Consider the following 25,163-nt stretch of genomic DNA (forward strand, 5'->3'; position numbering starts at 1 on the left):
ATCTTCAGCACCCGGAAGCAAAGCGTGTGCGCGTCCGCAGTCCCTCTGCTCCCCGCTCCTCCTCTGTGCAGGCGCTCCTCTACTTTCTGTCTCTCTGGATTTGCCCGTTGTGGACATGTTGTAGGGATGGAAGCATAAATCTGTAGCTTTTTGTGTCTGGCCTCTGTCCCTGAGCATCATGTTTTCCAGATTCATCCGCGTGGCTGCACGTGGCAGCAGCGCCTTGCTTTTGCAGGTGAGCCGCGCCCAGGGCAGGGATCGGCGCCTTCTGTTATCCTTCCATCCGTCCACGGACGCTTGGGTTGTTTCCACATTTGGACTTTTGTGAACCCTGCTGCTGTGAACATTTGAGTACACGTTTCTTTGTGGACGTATGATTTCATTTTTCTTGAGCCTGTGCTTTTTTATCTTATAAATTCTGTCTCACTGGTGGTGGTCTGTATTTGGGGAGACGTATCACACCGTCCTTTCCTTCTTTAAGTGTTATTTCCTTTAATTGTTTCAATATGTTTATAGTGGCTACTATGAAAACTTCATCTGTGGAATCTGACATCTCGGCCTTCTGGGCCATTTCTCTGGCTTGCTTTTTCTTCCTGGGTGTATATCATACTCTCCTGTTTTCCCTGGCTCTGAATTTTTTGTTGCAAACTGGACATTTTAGATAAAATATTGTGTCAACCCTGCAATAGTGATCCTCTTGCTGCACTCAACCTCTAGGGCTTGTGGCCGCTGTTTGCTTATTTGCTTAGTGACCGGAGGGACTACTGTAGTGGCGTCTCTTTCCCTTGTCATGTGAAGCCTCTGACATCACTCCTTGGAGGGCCGACCTCAGGCATGTGGATGGTCCCCCTTGGGCAGCAGTGGCTATGGGGGCTCCCTGACTGTCCTCTCCCTGATCTGTTGAGCTTTCTGCCTCCACAGGTCAACCTCCCCTGGGTTGGTTGCTCTGTTGTTTTTTGCAGTGACCCAGGGAATTGCTTGCCCCACAGTCCAGTCCCAGATTTGGGCAGATGTGGTCTTTGAGCTCAGTGTTTAAGGTTTGTTTTTACCCAGGAAGGCTTCTCCTAGGTATGCCCTTCCCCAGTTCCCTTTGGTCAGTGGTCTGGCCTGCCGTTGAGCTTGTAGTTCTTATGAAGCTTCCAGCCTCCTCTTGATGCTTACCACCAAAGCCTCCACTCTCTTCAAGAACATCCTTAGGCTTGGACTTAACCCACATTGTGTTTCAAATGAAGTCACTTCCTTTGGGGAGCCTGTCAGAACTCTCTGTTCCTATGGACTGCCTCTCCCCTTGGGGAAAACAATCTGAGTCACTGCTCCAGAGCTTGGGAGTGGGGATGGTGGCCGCCTCTCTGGAATGACACCCTGCTCTGTGAGCCTGTGCAGTGTGAGCAAGCTGGGGCCAGGGCGTGGGGTCCCAGCATTCTCAGGCACGCCGTGAGCCCGAGGGACCCTTCCCCTCGCAACGTGGAGCTGGGGGAATGAGATGCCGTAGGCCTGACTGGGCACTGGACAGGGAGCCAACCTCTTGGCTGCACCTACCAAGAGGGAGCTCCTGCACACTGAGTTGGGAGGCAGGAGGGAGAGAGTCTAGAGGCTCAGGTACCACAGACGCTGCTGTTCTTACTGGATTTAGCAGATTTTCCTGAGTAAGTGTTGCTTCGTTTGCCTCACGCCCAATTTCCAGAGCACGAGATGGCTGCTTCCTCATACTTTTCTCCAGTTCTGCCTGTTCCCTCCTCAGGGCTGCTCCCCTGCTGTCCTGGAGGCTGTCTCTCAGACCTGCCGTGAGCAAGCCCTCTGAGACAGAATCTACTTAACCCTACACGAGCCTTGAGAGGAAGATGTACCTCATAAATCATTGAGGGCGCCATAGAGCACTCTGGGGGCTACCTTTAGATCCTCATCTCAGGCCATAGGTAAAAATAGCTTCTGGATGAATTAGTGAGTTAAATATCTTAATTATATCTTAAAAAATCTAAATATCTTATTTGTCTTAATTAGGGTAAATAAATGGCTAAAAATAGCATAGAATATTATCAGATCTGCAGAAAAAGTACAACTTTCTCAGATTTGAGGGATGCCTGGATGGCTCAGTCGGTTAAGTGTCTGCCTTCGGCTCAAGTCATGATCCCAGGGTCCTGGGATCGAGCCCCGCATCAGGCTCCCTGCTCGGCGGGGAGACTGCTTCTCCCTCTCCTTCTGTCTGCCGCTCCCCCTGCTTGTGCTCTCTCTCTCTCTGACAAGTAAATAAAAAACCTTAAAAAAAAAAGTTAAAAAAAAAAAAACTTTCTCAGATTTGTAGTAATAGGAAGAGCCGCACTAATTTTCCTAAAGGACGTAAAAGAAAAACCAAGTACATGGTAACAAATATATACGTTCCTTAAGAGAAGCCTCAGTGTTATAAGTGTTATTTCTTCCCAAGTAAATGCACAGATTACATGTATATCCAGTAAAAATAATGACCTTCTTTTTTTTTCTGGGAGAATGCAACAAAATAAACTCCTCTGGGAGGACACATGGCTGAGGAAAGAATGTATAGAGAATCAGAACATTTCTGTATCACAAACCAGAATATATCTCGAAACTATAGCAATTAAAACTGTACATGCTTACTCAGGAATGGATAAACATGTCAGTGGAATGGAGAGCAGATTGAGATAGGTTTGGAAGTTTAATATGAAATTATGAAAGTGGTATTTCACATCACCAGGGGAGAGCCAGATAATTTAATACATCATGTCAACTTGCTATTCATTTATAAAAAATAAACATCTCTAAATTAACAACCGGTCAGAACAGACATATAAGCGTCTACCCATTGCTTTACAACTTGGGGGTCAGTATTTTAAAATTTTCAATAAAGTACATATTTTATGCTTATAAGTTTTTATATCAGTTTACACAATGAGAAGAAGCAGTGCTAGGAAAATGGTTGGTGAGTCCTTGTGTGTGTCACACTTTCCTGCCTACACCTCCCTTCTGCTTGTTCACACTTCTGTCTCTGTCTCTGGCACGGAATGAAGTGGGGTTCCCGGAAGAGCCTTCTGGCAGTGAACAACATCACCTCCGTGGTGATCCTCAGCGAGCACGCCATGTCCTCACACTTCCACCAGCAAGTGGCCGTGGTGCAGATGTCCCCAAGCTTACTCAGCGTGTCCTTCCTGTCCACGGGGGTGACGCACAGCTTGCGCACAGACATGCACATCAGCGGGGTATTCGCCACCAAGGTGACTGCAAGGGTGGCCTGGGGTTGACAAAAGACCTGGCCAGTGGTCTGGGTCGTTCAGGGTGGTAAGGGGTGCAAGTGGCAGGTTCCTTTTTAATTTCCATGATTCTTTTTAGGATGCCATTGCTGTCTGGAATGGAAAACAGGTGCTGGTCTTTGAGCCTTCTGGAACCATGTTACGGAATGCAGGTGGGAGTCTTGTCCCTTAGGAGGGGGCTCACAACACCCTGCTTTATCTTCTGACCATCTAAGGGGGGTGTTGGTGCCTGTGGTGTGGGCAGGGGGCTGGCACAGGGCCACCGGGAGCCCCTTATGTCAATCATGCCTGTGCTCTGGCCCTGTGCCGCTGGGCATCACCCTACTGAGGCCAGTCAAGGTGGCTGAGAAGCCCAGGACAATGAAACAGCCAGGAAATAAGGCTAAAGGAGTATAAACCACCACAGTGCTTGCCAGGGAAGGGGATTGCTACACACCCAGCTTCTGAACTTGTTCCAGACCAGGCAGAGCAGTGAGCCCCATGGCATCTTGACCAAGGCCAGCCTCTGTCTGGAAATTTGAGGACATATCGTCAGAGGTGCTCCGTCAGGGGCACCTGGGTGGCTCAGTCCTTAAGCGTCTGCCTTCGGCTCAGGTCATGATCCCAGGGTCCTGGGATCGAGCCCCGCATCGGGCTCCCCGCTCTGTGGGAAGCCTGCTTCTCCCTCTCCCACTCCCCCTGCTTGTGTTCCCTCTCTGTCAAATAAATAAAACCTTTAAAAAAAAAAAAAAAAAGAGGTGCTTCGTCAGCCTCCACCTCCTGTCCTAGTGGGCCACCATGACCTTCACTCTTCAGCACATGCCTGTGGGAGTGGCCGGGGGCTGCTGGATCAGTGACCACAAACCAGACAGACATTTACTGCCTCACAGCTCTAGAGGTCAGAAGTCCAAACTCACGTTGCCTGGGCCAAATCAAGGCATCGACAGGCCGCTCTACCTCCTGAGCTTTGGGAAGTCTGTTTCTCGCTTCTATCAGTGTTGGGTGGCTGCTGGCCATCCTTGGCCGGGTTGCATCGTTCCAGCATCTACCTCCATTGTCACCTTGTTCCTGTCTGAAATCTACCTCCCTCTTATAGGGGCACTTATGGTTGCATTTAGAGCCCACCTGAATAATCCAGGATAATCTCCCCATTTTAAGACCTTCCCAACTTTGGCCATATACTAGCATTCACAGGTTCCAGGGACCAGAACCTGATAGCTCCAGGGGTCACGTGCAGCCTACTCTTAACAGCCCCCTTGGCCAGCAGTCCTTCTGTACAGTTCTTCCGTTCACCCATGCTGACCCCACAGGACCGGTCATTGTGTGCTCCAGGGGGCTACCCCCTGTGGGTTTGTCGGAGAAGCTCTCGCCTCCCTGGGGGTGTTTCTTCACTGGTGGTCACCCCTCTCCCCTCCCTCCTTTTCTCCTCTAACACGTCATTGCCTAAACTTTTCTTGTCACACTTTTCCTGCTCTGCCTTGTAGTATGCCTATAATTAATGTCATCTCCTCCAGTGTGGACCCCCCAGGCCAAGGATGAACTTCTTATCCCCTCCGTAGGACAGCACAGCAGGTGCTGAAGTGTTTCCTATCATGTGTGATCATCTCTGGCTAGATAAGAACCCGTCTAGAGACAGAGACTAAGGCTCGTGGCCTCTAGAGCCCCCACTAAGAGGAACAGACACCCGTCTAAACACTTGTGCTGCCCCAGACCACAGATGCAGCGCCGCCATGGCCCCGCTGCTAGTCACACGGGAGAGGTGGCAGCTCGTGAGTGAGGCGGGGAGCCTGGGGCCATGTCCCTACACCAGCCCCAGGCCTGCACACTGTCCCTGCGCCTCAGGGCCTCACTCTCTTCATCTACAGGATGCAGAAACACGGCCCTCATGACGCTGTCTGAGCATTATGAAGAGATGGGCCGCTGCCGCATTATGTCCCTCTCTCATCCTAGGAACCTTCCTGTGTGAATCTCCGGTGTTAGCTATGCATGAGGAAAACGTGTACACTGTGGAGCCAAACCGAGTTCAAGTTCGAACATGGCAGGTAAATCACTGCTCTGGAGCGAGTGGGCTTGGAGATGAAAGCCACTAGAACAGTTTGAAAGGCCGTCTCTAAATCGAGCCAGAGCCACTTACTGACTTCAGCAGCCAGATCACAGTCCCCCCGCCAGGTGCTTGCTCGTCACACTGGATTCTGGGCTAGCCGGTGCACTGACTAACGGCACCTGTGAGATCGGGAGGCAGACCAGGGCCTCATGCAGTGATGAGGACTGGATCGCTGGACCCTGAGCACTCAGGTTAGGAAAGGGGAGGCCATGTTTGCTGGAGTTAATGTCCATCTTCACTGCCCATCAGTTCAGGACGGGCCTTTCCCTGCATGTGTCTGAGGGTGAGTCTGGGACGGGAGCAGCATGGGCCTTGCAGGTGACCAGCTCGAACACAGCCTCGTTCCCCCTGGTGGCAAGGAGTAGGAGGCCCCCACCTGCCGGCATCCCTGATGCCTGCAGGAACCGGGGGGCTGATGGGGTGTGATAGTTTCCTGAGCCTACCATAATAAAGTACCACAGATGCGGTGGCTTAAAGCAATAGAACTTTAATTTCTCGCAGTTTAGGAGATAAAAAGTCCGAAATCCAGGTATGGGCAGGGTTGGCTCCTTCTGAGGTTCTGAGGGAGCATCAATCCCATGCTTTCCAGCCTCTGGTGGCTCCGGCATGCCTTGGCTTGTAGATGCATCACTCCATCTCCACCTCTGTCCTAACCTGGCCTTCTCCTCGTGTCTGGTTCTTGTTTTCTGTATCATAAGGACACTTGTCTTTGGATTTAGGGCCACCCTAATCTGGAATGGTCTCCCCTTGAGATCCTTAATTACATCTGCCCAGACCTCTTTTCCAAATAAGGTCGCATTTACAACTTCCAGGTAGATGTATCTTTTGGGGGCCACCACTCAACCCAGTACATGCAGCAGTGCTCTGTGTCAAGGTCGGGAAAACCTTCACGGCCCTGGTTTCAGCTCTTAGTGCGACTGCTTTGTCTGTCTCCGAGTTGTTTGCTAGGGTCCACTGTTCGGTTTCTGGAGGCTGCCGTACGCATGCATGGTGTCCTTGTACCTCACGTGCTCCTCATCCTCCCTGCCACAGTTCCTGAAGCGGCTTCCGTGGAGTTCTTCCTGATGGGGCTCACAGTGGGTGGGAAGTGCCACTGGGGGAGGTCCTGGAGTAGAGGCTTGATGTGGGGAACGGCCTCCTGGGGGAAGGTGTGAGGGGGGCTGGGGGGGGCGGTAGGCTGCTGGCCCCTTGAGGTCCTCAGCCTATTCGAGGTGGGAGGGGAGCTGGAGGGAAGGAGGCCAGAGCCCGCTGCTGCCGACACTTGTCAGGGACATCTGCTGCAGACATACAGCCCAGGCCGGGAGGGCCATGTTAACGACCCATGAAGGGCACAGCTCTGTGAGCAAGGCAACCTGCAGGCCCTGCTGAAGGGCCGTGGGGCAAACAACCTGTGGGGAAAGGGCTAGTAACCTTAAATATAAAACTGCCAGTTATTTTACCAGCAAAAATGGGTTTATCCGGGAATAGGAGAGAATTGCAGTCTGGGACAAGCAATCTACAGCAGAACCACAGCAAGTCTGCAGGATCCCAGACAGGAGGCGCTTCTGTGGGGGCGGATAGGCTGTTGTAAACAGAACGTCCATTGGAGTAAGCTGGGAGCTGCAAGTGTGGTGGCTGCTCATTGGCTGGGCTGTTGCTGGGGGAGGAGGAACCCTTCCTTCCTCCTGCTGGGATAGCGCAGGTGACCCTTGAACAACTTGGAGGCTAGGGATGCTGACCCCCCATGCGATCAAAAATCCACATATAACTGGACTCCCCAGAAATCTGGAGACTGGGATCTTTACCGATAGCACAGGTGGTCAACACGTATTGTGTATGTCATATGTATTCTGTACTAGATTCTGACAATAAAGCAAACCGGAGGAAAGAAAGTAAAATCACAGGGAAGAGAAAACACCTTTACAGTACTGTATCCAAAAAAAAAAAAAAATCTGCATATAAGTGTGTAAATGGACAGTGCAGCTCAACCCCTGTTGTTCCAGAGCCAGCTGTACTGTCCACTTGCATGGTGGGTCTCTGCCTGTTGGGTCAGAGACTGACCGGCTTGGTGGTGCTGAGCGCACCCCCTGCTGGCCTCCTGGCTCCATTTTCTAAATGAGGTTTCCTTAAGTTTCACAGTTCCCCTTCTTGATCAAGATCTTTCTTTGAAAGCATCACTGACCAAATCACATTTTCCATATTTAGTGGTGGTGTTCCTCAGTGCCAGGAAGGACTTTTCCATGTTGTCATGTCCTACTTTGGTGGCGAAGTGCATTGCTTGATGCAAACCACGTAGGGCCACATTTGAGTAACAACGAAGGTCAGGAGAGAGAAAAATCTCAGGTACTCCAGCATAAAACTTGTATCTTTCTGACGTTATAAGAGTTAGAGAGCATCTTCTTATTGGGTACATCATTTTTAAAAAGTTTGAAGAGGTAACAAAATACAAACCTTAAAATAATGATACAAAACAGTAAGTAACATGATAATGCCAAATTGTATGATGGACCAGAACCAGGTGTGAAAGTAGCCAACTGAAATATTTACTGGCACTTATTCTGACGTAGGCGAGAAAGGGTCTCCCTGTGAAAGCAAGCCCAGAGTCGTGTATGCCTCCTAAAATCTCCACGTAAAGCAACCGTGAGAGCAGAACGGTGGAGACTGCAAGAGCACACTGAAAGAACTAACTTAGTGCATTTGCGAAGAACCAGTGCAAATATTAAAAGGAAGCAATAGGTGGTGAACTCTTTGCAAAACAGCAAAACTTCAAAGATGTCTTAAAACAGTATTGTTATTTCAAAGGAACTGTGTGGAACCAGATGCGTTCTCAATACAGCATATAAAGTTGTGAATTCAGACAACATGAATTTGGATAGTAATTCAGATGAAAGAAAGACTTTTGTAAATTCTGAACCTTCTAAGCCTTCAGGAAAAACAAGTGAAAGATGACTTTGTCGCAGAATAGTAATGAGGCTGTTACTGAAAGGCCACAGACAGGAGAGGTTCCCTCTTTCTCAAGGGCTTGAGAAATGCAGACAAGAGCGTCTCTCTCCACGAAAGAGAGAGAAGCAGCAGCAGTGAGGAAAAGGCACAGGCCTGGGCTGGACATCTGGGGAAAGCAGTCTCGTCAGATGTCATCCACTTCAATTCCAGGAAATCTGTACCTTTAGGTCACCAGAGGGCGTGCAGGGCCAGTCAGGGCTTGCTGCTTTCTAAAGATGTGTCCCATGAATCCAAGAGTCTATTTCCTGTAGTTTGGCAGCACAAAGGTTGATGACCAGTAGCTGATAAGAACCTTTCCGGTGAGGATGAAGAGAATCTTTCTGGAGGCATCTTTTCTAACAGACAAAATCTCCATGTTGCTGCGAGGTTGATCTAAAGTTGTTGTCTCCTAGGAGCACACTGTGGAAAGATTGTGCTACCAAAGCATGGTCATTTTTAATAGAGGCAATCAGGCCTTTACAATATTGAAGTGCATCTCCCTTTATCAACTGTGGGTCAAGGAGGTAGGGGCCAAGTGCATTGGAACGTCTTGTGACTAACTCAGAGGGTGAGAGCCTGTGCCTTCCCAAGTGGGTGGATCTGAAATTCAGGACCAATAGCAGTAGTGCTTTAGGCCAAGATATTTGAAGGGTCTCTACACAATTTAACAATTGAGTGTTAATAGTGCTGTTAGTGAATTCAACTAACCCTGATTGAGAGTGGTATGCACAATGAGTGCTGGAAGACCAGCCAAACAGGACAGACTTACTGAAGCACCCACCTGGTAAAATGGGCTCCCTGATCACTGTGTAGTTTGAGAGGGGGTTCCCAGGTAGTGGTAATGTTTTCTAACAGAATTTTAGCCACAGAAGAAGCAGTGGCCTGTTTGCAAGGGAAAACTTCAGTCCAGTGAGAAAACATACAGACTGTGACCAAAACATGCATATCCGTGAGATGGGGGAGTTTTATGAAATCCATTTGTATGAACAGGTTTCTCTGGATTATACTTTTAACAGGTGGGACAAGTGAGGTGGGCAATTTTTGTGGCCTCATTAATATTTCTCCACCAATGTTTGTTCATGAACGCTATCATTTTGTCAGTAAAACAGTGATTTAACACATATATGGTGGTAAGTAGTAGGATTTTGGAATTTCTGATAGGGCCAGATTGTTTTTTTCTTTTTATCACACTCACAGTTGTTAGATTTCCACCATTGTCTTTCTTTTCTGGGGCCAACTGTAGGGCATCTCTGATCAGTTTTTCCAAATTGTCAGTTGAAAGAACATCCCTTTGGAAAATGACAGAGGTCTAGCTATCAGTCTCCTGATGTGGTTTCCTTTGGCCTCCAGAGAGTCAAGTCTTGAATGCCCAGGAACCTTAATAATAGCCAGAGCTGCTGGCAAAAGTGTGGCATTTAGGGGCGCCTGGGTGGCTCAGTCAGTTAAGCGTCTGACTCCTGGTTTTGGCTCAGGTTGTGATCTCAGGGTGGAGGGATCAAGCCCCATGTTGGGCTCTGTGCTTAGCACAGTCTGCTTGAAGATTCTCTCTCTTCCTCTGCCCCTCTCCCCACTCTCCAAAAAAAAAAAAAAAAAGTATGGCAGCTAATAAATTTTGGACATAGGAGTCATCTTAAATTTTATTCCCATTGGAACTAAGGAAACCTTGTTGATTCCTTAACATCCCCAAACCATGGGCTACCCCAAAGGCCTACTGATCGTCAGTATAAATATTTGCAGCTTTACCCTGGCTGAGGTACAGGCTCCAGCATGGGCATGCAGCAGCCTTTTGGGCGGAGGTCACTGGCACTTCACACATCGAAGCCTGGATGACCTCACAGGGAGTTGAGATAGCAGAGCCAGCACAATGTTTACCATTTTCTTCCTTTAAATATGAACCATCAGTAAACCATGAAAATGAGCAGTGGGGTGTCCTATAAATGGTCCTGGGGAGTCCAAGGGTGATCTAGCAGCGTTCAGCAGTCATGAGGAGTTTCATCCGCATCCGGATGTCGTCCTTGTTCTGAGATCAGATGCCCAAAGCATCGGACCTGAGTTTGAGCAAACTGCAAATTTTCTTTGGAGACTGTCTCTTTAAGAGCAAAAGTCTTAACAGGTGGATATTGTCTCCTGTGAAGAGGTTTGAGCAGCGGGAGCAAAACAAATCATCTACATGTTGTCACAACCTAGAGTCTGCAAAAAGCTTTGTATCATCCAAATCGGCTTTTAAGGTTTGTGAAAAGAAGGATGCTCGGAGAAACACTGGGGCACTCCTGGCTATCCTTATCAACTGGAATACTAAAAATGCACTGTAGAGGTCCACTGTGGTGAAAGTTTTGCATGGAATGGATGCTGGTAGCGTGGGAGGTTGGGAACATCGGGTGCTGAGGGGCAACAGTGTTAGTTACTGCTCACAGGTCCTCAACAGACCTCCATTCCCAGCCACTGGTTGTTCTCACAGGTAAAATGGGGATGCTACAGGGTCTAGTGCAGGGGATAATGAGGCCCTGAGCCTTGTAATCTATTATGTAATCTTGAAGGCCATCTGTATTTAGAGGGTTTTGTTCTGGGGAGAGGTTTTGAGGGATCTGTTTTAATCTTGATGGGTGTGCACTCTGGGATCTGCTAGCATCAGTTGAGGACTTTGCTTCTAAAGAGGACAGAAGCTCATCTAATAGGGACAAATAACCAAGCAAGCCTGGAAAACCGAGGAGGAGAGTGGCAAGTTGGGAGGGCTGTTGTAAACTGAAAGTCCACTGGAGTAAACCGGGCATTCTAAGTTGGGGGCTTCCCATTGGCTGGGCTCTTGCTGGGGTAGGAGGAAAGCTTCCTGCTTCCTTCTTCTTCCGCCATCTGCAAAGGGCCTCTCTTCCTGTTAGTTCTGTAATTGACCAGGAGTGGTAGGGCTGAGAGCGCCCCCTGCCGGCTGTGGTAGTTCATTTTAAATGAGGTTTCCTTTCATTAATTTTCACAGGAATGTCAACATGCTGAGAAAGCAGGAAAGACATACTAGGAAAGGAAGAACAGACTGCTAGGAAAGGGTGAAGGGCATACTGGGAAGGGGAGAATGGCCTGCTGGGAAACATGGCGACTGAGGGTCCCAGGTGGCTGGCCTTGAGGGTCTCTGACAACAGATGGCCTGGAGTTAAGTCTTCTTGTTAATATTTTAACTAAAAGGAATATGGGTCCCTGATAACTAGTAATATAATGCCAGCATGTGCACGGCAACGTACAGTAACTTGGGATTTGGAAGCCCGGACTGCATTTCCAGACCCTTCTCCCCAGCAGGGAGCTCTTGAGGACGTAGACACACAAGCTTCGCTTGTTGTTGCTCCTTGGAGACGACACTAGACGGCTGCTGTGCCCCTTCCAGCTCTCTAACTGGACTTCTCTCCACACGGGAAGGGGGAGTTCATCCCCCGTGCTTTATTCCGTTGGGGCAGGAGGGACGGGCACCCCGTGGGGGCCTCGTTTACGGGGCCGGAGCTGAGGAAGGGGCTGGAGTCTGACGCTGGTGGAGGCAGAAGCAGTGGGAAATGAGGCAGGAGGGCCTGCTGACTGGACTGAAGGCCCTTACCTCAGAGACAGTGGGGGTCTTGAAGCCTGGTGTGACGGTGACAAGCATTCTGGCTTGTTTCTTGGTTTTGTGTTATTTTCTCCAAGAAGATTACTTTTGTGTCTGTGTAGTGGGAGAGCCTGGGGGAGCTGACCAACAGTGAGGTCACGTAGGAGGGCCACCAGTAAGGTCTGGAGGCCTGGAGCCCCAGCTGCCCAGCTGAGGCCAGAGCAGAGGGGAGGAAGAGGCCATGGTTGGGGGGTGGTGAGCAGGTGAATGGCAGGTAGTTACAGAGGGAATCTTCTAGGTTCCCAGAGCTGGTTCCAGCGTGGTGGGGGGTGGGGCTCCTCAGATACCACAGGGTGCCCAGAATTCCCCTCAGTTGTGACACCGTCCACCCAGAGACAGTGTCAGCCCCATAGGTGAGGGGCTCAGCCCCACCCGATCGCCGCCACCCCCACCCCAGAGGCCAGTCCCCAGTCCTGTGCTTCTGACCACAGGCTGCACAGGGGAGGGTCCGTCCTCCTTGGGCTCTTCCAGTCAGCTGGAGTGGCTCACATTGCTCAGGGAAAAATCAACAGCCAGATGAGGAGATGCACAGGGCGAGGTCTGGGGAGGGCAGAGTCCTGTCTAGGCGCCATCCCCCCCAGCACCTCCAGGTGGGCAGCTACCTGGAAGCTCTCTGCACCCAGTCCTTTTGGGTTTTTATGAGCTTCATTGCATTGTCATGATTGACTAAGTCATTGGCCATTGGTGATTGATTCAACCTGGGGGGGGTTGTCCCCTCCCTGGAGGTTGGGGTGGGACTGAAAGTTGAACCCTCTGATCACTGGTTGGTCGTCCTGGCAGCCCACCCGGCCCTTGGGCGGAGACCAAAAGTCCCCTTCAGTAACAGAACAGAAGACACCTCTGTGGCCCTTATCCTGGGAGATTCCCAGGGTTTTAGCAGTTGTGAGCACCAGAAACCCCTAATCTTCCCCATGTAGCGTTAGAATCTGCAAGGTGCTGGTGCACACTGGGCCATCAGTAAACACTGAGTCGGCTTAGTGTGTACAAGATTACCTTTGAGTAACATTCATTAACAGAAATGAAAGGCTGCACAGGCTGCTTTCCTTAATCCTAATTCTTTCCTTTTCCTCAGGGGACTGTGAAACAGCTCTTACTGTTCTCCGAGGCAGAGGGGAGCCCATGCTTCCTCGACGTCTGCGGAAATTTCCTGGTTGTGGGGACAGACCTGGCTCATTTCAAAAGCTTTGATCTTTCCCGAAGGTACAATTTTTGTCTAAATAAAAGTGCAGGCCTACCTTGGAAATACTGTGGGTTCAGTTTCAGACCACTTTGGTAAAGCAGATATCACAATAAAATGAGTCACATGAATTTTTTGGTTTCCCAGTACATATAAAAGTCATGTTTTTACTCTCCTGTAGTCTATTAAATATACAGTAACATTGTGTCCAAAAAAAATGTCCATGCCTTAATTAAAAATTCCTTTTTTGTTAAACAGTGGTAACCATCATGTGAACTTCCAGCACATTGTAAGCACTGATCACAGGTCACTGTAACAAATACAACAATAATAAAAAGGTTTGAGATAATGCAAAAATTACCAAAATGTGACAGACACCAAGTGAGCAAATGCTGCTGGAGAAATGGCGCTGATTGACTTGCTCAACGCAGGTAGCCACAGACCTTCAGTTTGTTAAAAAACACAGTATCTTGGATGTGTACTAAATGAGGGATGCCTGTGCACATTTTAAAAATTAGTCAAGACAGGACACCTGGCTGGCTCAGTCGTTAAGCGTCTGCTTTCAGCTCAGGTCATGATCCCAGGGTCCTGGGATCAAGCCCCACATCGGGCTCCCTGCTCAGCGGGAAGCCTGCTTCTCCCTCTCCCCCTGCTTGTGTTCCCTCTCTCGCTCTGTCTCTCTCTGTCAAATAAATAAATAAAATATTAAAAAAAAAAATTAGGAGACAAAGTGGTGTGTAGAAAATGGATAGGAGCTGGAAACCTGTTCATGTTCCCGTTTCATTCCACTGATTTTTTTTCATTCTACTAAATTTTTTGTAACGCTTTATGTTTTGGCATAAATCCTTTTTAAAAAATATTTATTTATTTATTGGAGAAAGAGTGAGGGAGCAAATGGGGGGAGGGGCAGAGGGCGAGGGAGAGAGTGAATCCCAGGCAGATTCCACGCTGATTATGGAGCCCTATGCGGGGCTCAATCTCAGGATCCTGAGGTCGTGACCTGAGCTGAAATCAAGAGTTGGACACTCAACCGACTAAGCCCCCCAGGTGCCCCTTGGCATAAATTCTTAATCTTTGTATACTGGGGGAGGGAGCAAACAGGAGTATAGTTGAGCACATAGAGCAGGGCAGTTTTTAGGTGGTAAAATTTTCTATTTGGTGGATACAAGGCACTGTAGTTGTCAGGGCCTGTAGAACTTTATAGCACAAAGTGAGCCTAAAAAGTATGCAAATTTTAAAAATCTTTTAGGGGATCCCAGGATGGAATACGGAATGTGGAAGAACAATCTAAGTGTGCTAGAAATGTATGAAACAGCCTCCCTGGAGAGGCGGTGCTGACCCCAGCCCTTTGGGGATCGGCGGCGTTGTTGACACTTGGCTGGGGGACCGCATACGGTGCTGCCCTGCAGTCCATGGAGCTCCCCCACACAGGGCATGGGGTGACCGGGCCCCACCGGCACTCAGGCATGCAGAAGTGAAGGACTGAGTAGCCGATGAAGGTTTTGGGAGCTGGGACTTCTCTGTTGGGAGGAGGTGACAGATAAGCAGGGGGACGAGGCGAGAGGAGCCACATGGTGATAGGTTCAGTGGAAGTCATGTTTAGCTTAATACAGACACAGCCGGGTCAGATACATGTACATCTGGCAGTTAGTCCACATGTGTGTCCTGCCTCTGTGCGGCGGCCGAGAGGCAGCAAGCACGCCCGGCACCTGGATGCGGGTTTCCACAGCATTCTCCATCGGAAGGACCAGGCTCCTTGGAGAAATTCTAGGACTGAGGCAGGAGATGCACACACGAGCCTGGAGTCTGAGAAACTGTCCCAGCCCAGAGGAGCTGAAGGAGAGGGGACCGTGAAATGTCACATGAGGCCTGGAGGGCTCCTGGGACAGAGGATGTTAGGGAAACACGGAGGAAATGGGAATTCAGTGAGAACAATCGGATGAGCCACTGCTGCCCACCCAGTACTTCTCGTAGCAGCAGCAACAAGCCAGAACCAGCTAAGCGGGGGCTGCTTACCTGCAGTTTTGTTTTTCCGCAGGTGTAGCAAGTGTGACAACAGCCCGTTCTGGCAGGACGAACCGAGGGAAGCTGGTTGCAGAGCGGCTGCTTCTTGTGTCAGAAGAATGGGGGCGGGGGGGGGCGCCTGGGTGGCTCAGTTGGTTAAGCGACTGCCTTCGGCTCAGGTCATCCCAGGATCGAGTCCCACATCGGGCTCCCTGCTCAGCAGGGAGTCTGCTTCTCCCTCTGACCCTCCCCCTTCTCGTGCTCTCTCACTCTCTCTCTCAAATAAATAAATAAAATCTTTAAAAAAAAAAAAAAAAGTGGGGGGGTACATACTCATATTGGCTCAGTAAACCTAGGAACTTTAAAAATTCACCCAGATAAATCTTGAATCATTTTGTTTACACCTGAAAGTAATACGATGTTATTGTCAATTATATCTCAATTTAAAAACTTTATTATTTTTTAAAGATTTTATTTATTTATTTGATTGAGAGAGAGAAAGAGAGCTCGAGCAGGAGGAGAGGCAGAGGGAGAACCAGACTCTCTGTGGAGCAGGGAGCCCGATGTGGGGCTTGATTTCTGGGACCCTGAGATCATGACCTGAGCCGAAGGCAGACGCTTAACTGACTGAGCCACCCAGGCGCCCCTCAATTTAAAAACTTTAAAAGTTTAAGCTAACCCTGGGTTCTAAGCTGGCCCCTCTCCCGGGTGTCCAGACCCTCAGAGTGAGCACCCCTGGGACTTTGAGGAGCCCCGAGTTTCGTGGATGAAGGTTTGCAGTCCCTCAGAGAGCCGGTCCTGGACTGTGAGCTGCCCGCGTGCGGGGAGGGTGAATGGCCGAGGGCTGGGCTTGTGCTTTGCCCTGAGACCCTTGTGTCCCCCCTGCAGAGAGGCGAAAGTGCACTGCAGTGACAAGAACCTGGCCTCGCTGATCCCGGGCGCAGCGGGCATGGCCTCCCTCAGGTGTAACGCCAGTGGCAGCAAGATCAGCATCCTCCTCTGCAAGGTGGGTGGAAGTCGGCGCCGTCCTCCTCGGGCTGTGCCCATCTTCGCACACAGCTCTGCGGCCCCACCTCTCCTTCTGCCACGAGGCCTGAGCCCCCACATGTCCCCAGTCCCTAATTCCTCTGAAACCGCAGTTCTCCCTCTGCAGGGCTCTGTAACTCTTCTCTTTTCTATCCCTTTTTGTCAGCCAGCTGTGTTCTGTTGGCTCGAGGGGGTTGCAAGGACTTCTGAGCTCTAGCTTAGAGAACTAAAGGCATGATGACAGCTAGAGGGTAGGTTCTGAAGGGCACTGACGTGCGCATGTCTGTCCCGCTCTTCAGGCAGTGGGCCCTGCCGCCCACGGGTGTTTGCTCGTGAATCCATTCATCCACAGCCTTGTTACCGATTGCCTTCCATGAACCAGGCGCTTCTCTGGGCACTGTGGGCACAGGCCAGTGGTTAAACAGGAGAGCTCAGCCCCTCCCTGTGGATGAACAGACACCCATCTAAGAATGAGTCAAACTGTGCCACGTGGTGCCGGGTAAGCCGCTGGTTGGGAGGCTTCCCGAGGAGCTGTGAACCTGCCAGGCAAGCGTGCAGCAGGGGGGCCACCAGCAGAGGTACCGAGAGTGCGAGCAGGTGGCAGAGCCTGGCCTGGCCAAGGGTCCGCTCTCCGTGGCAGAGGGGCGAGGCCGAGGCTGGCACGGTCAGTGGGCCATCACACGGGCACCAGCCTTGGTGCAGGGACGAGGCAGGAGCATAATGTCATCTCTTTCTAGGATTGCTTCTCAGTGGTGGTGCCCACTGCAGCTGTCCTGGGGGTTGGGGTTGGCTGATGTGTGCAAGGACGCTTCTACCCCTCGAAGCAGTGTGGAGGTGGAAAGGGAAACCTGGTGAGGAGCTTTGCGGGGATGATGTGGCGTCCTGTTTCAATGTTGAGTTTGAGGCATCTCAGAGCAGCAAGTGGGCCTGTAAAGACAAGCCTGAGTCTCAGAAGGGGAGTCTGGCTGGAAATGGGGATCTTGGAAGGATAAGAGTAGTCCTGCCAGCCTGAGCACCGGGACGGGACGTGGGGAGGATGGGCGGTCCAGGGTCACTGATCCAGGCAGCTGGAGGGCGGTGCCAGAACACGCGTGCACAGGATCAGAAGCGGGGCGTGCAGTGGGGGAGAGGGTGAGAGCATCCTGGGATGTAGCACAATCTCCATGGTGCTGGGGGTGAATGCACAGCAGGAGTGGGGACGGCGCAGTGACGAGTGGCCCTGGAGACCCACTTCTCCAGCATGCAGTGACAGTGAAGGACGAGAATGCCTCTCCTTGCATCAGGAATTCTTGCCCATGGTAAAAGAAAAAATGACAGAAAGAAGACGTTCAGGTAGCACAAGAGAGCTTGCAGTGAAAATCAGCTGCCCACCCTCCCCCCCAGCCCTGCTGGCACTCCCCTGGGGGTGGGGAGTGTGCTTTGGAAAGGAGAGTCTGGATTCTCTGGGGCAGGAGGCTGGGGCCTTGAGTGTTGCTGACACGTCTCCGGTCTATTGTTTGTCTTTCATTTTGCTAATGGTGTTCCCGGAGATTAGAAGCATATTCATAGGTACCCAAACCTGTTGATGATTTTGTGATCCTTTTGCTGCTGTTAAGCTTACAGTATCTTCTGTCTAAAATGTTGACAAATTCATTTCTTGGCCTTTCTTAAGTACTCAGGCCCCCTTAGCCTTCCACCGTCTCCTAGAATAAAGCCTGGAATAGTCTCCCCAAATTTCTGGTATTGTTGCCCCAGCAGCCGAGCTGGTTTGTTGGGACCTGGACTCCCCCCTGTGTCTGTGGTCAGTCCCCCTCAGCGAGGATGACATCACTCAGGTCAGCACTGGCCACAGCTGGACAGCTAGAGTCGGGCCTTCACGACGTGTTAGAACTTGTTTTCAGTGCTTGGAAATTATAAAGTAGTGCTTGAGCTGTGGTCTCAGTGGGATGAAAGTGAGTTGATGTCCACTTAGGAAGGCCAGATTAGCTGGCAGGTTGTGGACACCAGACACTTGTTCTCAAACCTTTGGCGTGTCAGCCAGGCGGTACCATGAGCTCCATTTTCTCTTCCCCCAGGCGGACAACAGCCCTGATTCCAAAATCTGCTTCTACGATGTGGAAATGGACACGGTGACCATCCTTGACTTCAAGACGGGGCAGATTGATCAGAGGGAGACATTGCCCTTTAATGGCCAAGAGACCAAGAAGTAAGACTGTGGTTTGGGAGGATTTCATTGAAAAAATACTGACACTGATACTCAGTTAATGGTCAGCTTCCAGGCAGGCTGCTGAGTTACACTTCAGGCCTCAGGGATCTCAGTAGTTACCAGTGCTCAGAACAGGCAGGAGGGCCAAAACGCCCGGGCAGTTAGGATGGACTTGAGCCTCTGAGGCCCTGGAATTACCTGGCAGAACCGGGCTTCTGGAAGGGCAGTGGCGGCCAGGGCCTCACGATGGCTGAATCTCAGGGTGAGTGTGGTGGTCACTCAGCTCTGTCAGTGCCTGGGAAGGGAGGGCGTCCGCATGGGTCAACATCGTCTTTCTAGAGAAATAATGGTCGCTGTCAGGGAGTTCGTGTTTGTAGCTCCTGCTCTGCCAAGGACTCACATTTGATTCTGCAGGAGGTGACGCCTGAGGGCCACAGGACTCGAGTGCACAGCGGCAGAGCCCACGGCTGGCCTTGCCGGAGTCTGTTCCTTTGCTCTTACAGCCCCCACCTCCCTACCCAGCTCAAAGCCTTTTCCAGAACCTTCTTTCCCCTGGTGGCTTAACTGGCCACTGCTGGTGGTCCCACCTGAACACACCCACCCTCGCTTCTCCCCAGCTTTGTTCTGCTGATCTGGCTCCAAATGTCCACTGGAATTTCTTGCCATCACCTGAGCCTCATTCCGCAGAAACTGTTCTTGTCCACCCTGGTTGCTCTTCCACCCTGGTTGCCTGGTCTGAAACCTCACAGCTAACCTTTCCCTTAGTCCCCCCGTCTGTGACTCATCCCATTTTCCTTGTTTGAACTGTGTCTTAGACTCATGCTTTCCCTCCACCCTCCACCTCTGAGCCACATGGAGCCCAGCCTGTCACTTCTCTGGTGGTGGTGGGACAGTGCACAGCCTCCCCTCGAACGCCTGTCCTCTTCTGAGATCTGACCCTTCCTTTGCCTCCGGACCCAGCTTGTCTGTCGGCAGCATGGGCCCCATAACACACACATCATCCTGGCAGGATGCGCGATCCACCCACTGGTCCTGGCAAGAGCCCTCCATGGAGTCTTCAGAGCCAAAGCATCACATATTCTCCAACAAGACTACACTGGGCCTCTTTCACCAACTTGCTTCAATCTGAGAGTCACCTCAGGCAGGCTGGGTGCACCATGCTGTGGGGAGGGGCTCCGAAGCCAGCAGCCTAAGCAGTGCCCACCAGCCTGCTGATGCTCACCCAGGTCCCTGGCACACGTTTCCAGAGGCTGCGAACCCAGATGCTCCTCTCAGTTCTCAGGACTCAGGACGGGCCTTCTCTTTCAGGAGCCACGCCTTTGTGGATGAGAGACTGATGGATCTCATTCCCGTGAACCATTTCTGGGACCAGAGCGAGCCCAGGCTGTTCGTGTGCGAGGCCGTGCGGGAGGTGCCAGGAGCCCAGCTGCAGCCTGGGGACAAGAAGCCGCCCACCGAGGACAGCCAAGGCCCCACGGTACCATGGCCGCACCGCGTTTGTATCTAGTCACGGGGGGCTCGGCAGGTTCGCAGTCTCCTGATGTGGTTTATGGGGAAGTTAGAGGGAAGTTGGTGCCCGTGGAGCAGAGTGCCGCCTCAAGGATGTGTGGCCTGCGTCTCCCCTCAGGGTTGGCACGGACTTCTCTGTCTGGTCTCGCTCAGACTATCCTATTTCGGTTTTCCTGTTACATCAAGTGCTGTGTATTTCTCTCCAGAGCAGAGCCCGCTACCGAAACAGTTAATGGAGCTAAGCCATGGTGGGGGCGTGTCCTGGGGCTGAGTCAGCCGACTTCTTGCTCTTCCCTCCAACAGGCCGACTCCCACTGCATTGGCCTCCTTGCCTGGTCCCTGCCCTCCACCCTGACCAGACTCCCTGGCTCTGTAGGGCATGCCTCCCCACAGTAGGGTCCAGGACTCCAACACTTTCCAAACATGTGCTGTTGGAACGTCTGGCGCTGCCTGCGAAAACCAGCGGCTGGCTGTGCCTCCCCATCTATGATAGGTTCCCAGTAAGTCAGCAGGGGCAGCCAGCCCGCCAACACTAGCAGACTTGTATCCCTGCCAAAGGAAGTTCCCTCCCAGGGTGGTGAGAGTGGGGGCCCCAAGATTATCAGCAGTCAGTGTCCACACCCCGAGACTTTGAGAAGCAGATCCAGTCCTTGGCTCTGAAACACTGAGTGGTAAAACGCACAGAGGCGGCATCTCTGTGACTAGGAGCGAGAAGCAGCCATGCGCAGAGTTTTCTCACGGTAGAGGGTGACGACCCCAGGCAAGCGAGGAGGGCACGTGCTGATCCCCAGTGAAAGGCACTTCCCGGCACTCCGATCAGATACCTCTTTAGGGCTCTTGTGAAGATGATGTGAAATTGCAGGAATTCACACAACCAAGGAGAGGCTCTGGTGTCTTGGACCTCCTGCTGTTCCCGTTCAGAAGGTGCTGCGGACGGTGCTTCTTCTCCAAATCGCATGCGCAGGACCCCGCAGAGCACCCGGCCTCTTGGCTCTGTGTCCCTTCTCTCTTGAAAGCAGAGGAGAAAATCTTTCTGCTATTGTTAATTTTTTAGAAGATTTATTTATTTATTTTTAGAGAGAGTGAGCATGTGAGCAGGGAGAGGGAGAGAGGATCTCAAGCAGACTCCCTGCTGAGTGCAGAGCCCCATGCACGGCTCTGTCTCACGACCCTGGGATCATGACCTGAGCCAAAATCAACAGTCAGACGCTCAACTGACTGAGCCACCCAGGCACTCCTCTGCTATTATGGATTTTTATTTTTATTTTTTTAAAGATTTTACTTACTTATTTGACAGAGAGAGACACAGTGAAAGAGGGAACACAAGCAGGGGGAGCAGGAGATGGAGAAGCAGGCTTCCCACCAAGCAGGGAGCCCGATGTGGGGCTCGATCCCAGGACCCTGGGATCATGACCTGAGCCGAAGGCAGACGCTCAACGACTGAGCCACCCAGGTGTCCCTATTGTTGATTTTTATATCAGAGTCAAGGAACTGAACAGAAGAACTTTAAAACACAAGAGTTCTTTAGTTTCAGTCACCAACCAGGATGGGAAGGATTAGCTTTTGCTGCAAGAAAATCCATCCGTGAGAAGGGTCTAGCAGCCCTCAGACTGCATGAGGCTCATCCTTCCAGAAGGGGGAGGTGGGTTATCTGTAAGACTGTTCACGTGTTCATCGTTTCTTCTCTGTTGTGTGTGAACATCCTGACCATGAAAATGGGGATTAGATGCCAAATAGAAAATCGTATTGCTGAACTAGAAACAGCGCTGTTTCCCCTCTCTCGCAGACAGACGTGGTGATTCTGTCCTTCTTCGTCACGGAGGAGCACGGCTTCTTGCTCCAGGACAGCTTCCCCCGGCCTCCCGCCTACCAGAATCTTCTGGGGATCGAAGTGCCTCATTATTACTTCACCAGAAAGGTGGGAGCCCCACGAGCACAGGGCCGTGTTCTCGGGTTCTCCTCCCCTGTTGGGCAGGGGTCTGTGGGGTCTCCCGGAGCCTCCAGGGTGCCACGGCTCCCCTCTTGTTAAGCGAGGCAAGCCATCTGCTCTCATGTGCTTCCTGAAACTCCAGTAGTTATGAGGTTTCCAGGTCAGGAAACTTACAGGACTTGGCTTTGCCGTCAAGACAGAGTAGTGCTGAGGTGGAGTGTCCAGGATCCCTGGGCTCAGGGGCCAAAGACAATGCAGACCCGCACAGTCCCAGCCCCAGAGGTGGCCCCCTGTGCTTGTTTAGTGTTGACAGATGGGGTGGTTTGCAGCACACAGGTGCACACTCCCAGCTCTGTTCTTTGTGTGTGTGTGTGTGTGTGTTTTAAAGATTTTATTTATTTATTTGACAGAGACATAGCGAGAGAGGGAACACAAGCAGGGGGAGGGGGGAGGGAGAAGCAGGCTTCCTGCCGAGCAGAGAGCCCAATGCGGGGCTCAGTCCCAGGACCCTGGGATCATGACCTGAGCCGAAGGCAGACGCTTAACGACTGAGCCACCCAGGCGCCCCTCGGTTCTTTTGGATAATAAGTTCTTTGCCTTCACTGGGCTTGGCCTCCTCGTCGCCACGGCCCCTTGATCTGTAAGCATCCCGCAGCGAGGCTACGTGGTGCTGCGGGCGGCTCTGTCCACACAGCCTTCCTTCCTTCCCTCGTTGTAAACTGTCAGTGCCGAAACGCTGTTTCTGGACCTCATTCTTACTTAGTGCTCCTTGGGCATTTTCATTTCTCCTTGAGGTGAGAACTCAAAAAGTTGTGAAGGCGTTTAAGGTCCTGTCTATGGAGTTTCCCCACGACTTTCCCATCATGGGCTGTGGTTCACTGCATACGCTGATGGGCCTCCTCTTTGCCCTCCTTTCTGTGTCCACACGCCCACCCTCCCCCTGGTCCCAGAGAGGAGACACGTGCAGTGCCGCTGTGAGTGCCACTCCCCACTTACCATCTATACCCCAGACTTTGCCGTGTTCCCAGGCTCTGTTTTAATTTATTCTAAGCTGCACTTGTCCACATGCTGTTCCTTTCTGCTTGCGTGCCTCAGTTACCAGGTTTGTTAGGGAGCCTGACGCCACGGCAGCCCCTGGGTGGGAGCAGCATGCCCATGTCGCTCCGCAGAGCCCTCGTCCTGGTGAGCAGCCCGTCACCTGATGTTTGTGATGCAGGAAGGAGTTTGTTTACCTGGATTGGTAACATAGGAAGTCTTATCAATTCAACCTCTGAAGTGCTTGTAACAAATAGCTGTGAAGCATTGTGTTTTTTTAAAAGCTGCCCTTCTTCAGATTGCTGACCTGTATTCCAGGCCTTCAGCCCAGTGTCTGGAGGTTCTCCACCTGCACATTTGAGGGTGTGGATGCGAGTCCGACCCCCCAAGGTCCCCAGCTCGGTGTCCTCCTCTCAGAACAGAGATGAGGCTCCAAATCGAGGGCAGCAGCGAGTTCATGTGGCAGGTGACCCACAGGCTCTCCTGTTTGTGTGAGAATTCCCAAGTGTGACCACAGTGGGCCAGGTTCTAATCAGAACTCAGCATCAGATCCACATGGCCATCCAGCATGGCCAGCCTGTTGGAGGTCAGGCCTCTGCCCTGTGCTTTGTGCACACATTTTCTGTTCCCACTCAGTGCAAACTCTGTAGCATTCAGCCTCCTGACATGACCCAGCCTGTGCTCATCCATGAGCCCTGAATTCAAGCCACCTAGACGGTGGGCTGCCCCAGGTCCTTTGCTTATGCTCTGCTCTGTGCCTGGAAGGGTCTTGCCATCCACACCTGGGTCTGACAAATCCTACCCGTGTTTCAAGGCCCAGGTCAAGTGCCCCCTAAAGTTGGGGACTGCAGGTGAACGGCAGAGGGAGCAGTGAGATAGGGGCTGCTGGGAACTGAGATAGAGGCAGGGGTCATACAGCAGCAGCGAGGATGAGATCAGGATTCCTGGGCCCAATTCCACCGTAGTGAGGGGTTTCCCCCACAGCACCATGCAAGTCTCAGCTATCACTCAGGTACCATCTGGGTGCCTGACAATTCAATTCAATTCTTTTATTACTGAAGTGCAGTTGACGTCTGATGTTGTATTAGCTTCAGGTATACAACATAGTGACTTAACATTTCTGTCTACAGCTCTGGGCTCAACATGATCAACTCAGTCCTGACACCGTCCACCCAGAAACAGCGTGAGGTCCCACAGATTAGGGGCTCAGCCCCACCCAACCGCCCCTGCCCCCACCCCAGATGCCAATCCCCAGTCCTGTGCTTCTCACCACAGGCTACAGAGTGGAGGCTTCCTCCTTCTCTGGCATACTACTAATCCAAGCTATTGTTTTGGAAACTTCTACCTGAAATCGTTTTGGCGTCACTTAATTTTAAGACTCTGTGCCTGTGAGCATGTCCGTGTGGGTCATGAAAACTCTTCCTAGGCTGCAGAACAGACCTGGGAAGCAGACGTCTGCATAGTCATTTCATAACTGTTGAGAAGGTGGCCTTAGTGAGCAGCTCCGATGACCTCGGATGCCCACAAACTCGTGCTGCATTTGGCAGGGTCTGTTGCTGGGCATCCATGCCTGCCTGCAGACAGACCCAACACTGACCAGCTCTCAAGGCAGGGACTTAGCGTAGGCGTTCACTTTATGTGAGCTGACAGCCAATGGTGGCCTTTGTCATTCAGCCAGGAGAAGCAGACGGAGAAGACCAGGTGGACTCAGGGTGCCCGTGCGTGGGCAGGAGACCCCTGCGAGACTTCGTCGGGCTAGAGGACTGCGATAAGCCCACTCGGGATGCCATGCTTCACTTCAGCTTCTTCATTACCATCGGAGACATGGATGAAGCTTTCAAATCTATCAAACTCATCAAAAGGTGAGGACTCTGCTCCCTGCAGTGTCAAAGGGATGTGCACGGCTCTCGGGGTCTTTCTTTAGGTCTTTCTCCCCTTCTAAGTGAGCTTCTGAGAATCAGTAACTCTTCTGTGACTGTGTCGTGCTGTATTTCATGGTTTGTCACCCGCGGAAATGCCGCCGCGCTTGGGGACACAGGATCCCACTGGCATGCTGTATCACCGAGGAGCCGTGTTGTGGCCACACAGTGGGGTGCGCAGAGCGGGCGAGCCTGGCTCTCCTCTGCAGGACTCCTGGGCTCCTGGGCTGCTACTAGCTTGATTTATTGTCAGCCATTCCATGTTCTTCCTCCTCGAAAGTTGTGCAGTTGCTAAATATTTGTAATACCTGTTCCTCTGGGAATAGTTGCTACTAACAGGAAGGTTTGAATAACAAACACTCAAAACAGTATAGTGAAAATGCAATTAATATTGTTCTAAAGAAATTTTTTTCTAAAAGAAATTTTTTAAAAGATTTTATTTATTTGAG

General features: G+C 51.4%; 1 protein-coding gene across 2 annotated transcripts in view; it reads left to right on the top strand.

Annotated features, from left to right (window-relative positions):
• IFT140 (intraflagellar transport 140) overlaps nucleotides 1-25,163 on the top strand; it is an 81,250-nt gene that overhangs the window by 20,985 nt on the left and 35,102 nt on the right. For both annotated transcript variants that reach the window (XM_032425661.1, XM_032425662.1), the window contains exons 11-19: nucleotides 3,024-3,227; nucleotides 3,343-3,415; nucleotides 5,193-5,284; nucleotides 13,002-13,129; nucleotides 15,999-16,116; nucleotides 18,191-18,321; nucleotides 19,630-19,798; nucleotides 21,617-21,748; nucleotides 24,470-24,657. In XM_032425661.1, the coding sequence (XP_032281552.1) occupies nucleotides 3,024-3,227; nucleotides 3,343-3,415; nucleotides 5,193-5,284; nucleotides 13,002-13,129; nucleotides 15,999-16,116; nucleotides 18,191-18,321; nucleotides 19,630-19,798; nucleotides 21,617-21,748; nucleotides 24,470-24,657 (1,235 nt within the window). The remainder of the gene's footprint in view (nucleotides 1-3,023; nucleotides 3,228-3,342; nucleotides 3,416-5,192; nucleotides 5,285-13,001; nucleotides 13,130-15,998; nucleotides 16,117-18,190; nucleotides 18,322-19,629; nucleotides 19,799-21,616; nucleotides 21,749-24,469; nucleotides 24,658-25,163) is intronic.

The sequence above is a fragment of the Phoca vitulina genome, unplaced genomic scaffold (assembly GCF_004348235.1).
Source record: "Phoca vitulina isolate PV1807 unplaced genomic scaffold, GSC_HSeal_1.0 scaffold33, whole genome shotgun sequence".
Lineage (NCBI taxonomy): Eukaryota > Metazoa > Chordata > Mammalia > Carnivora > Phocidae > Phoca > Phoca vitulina.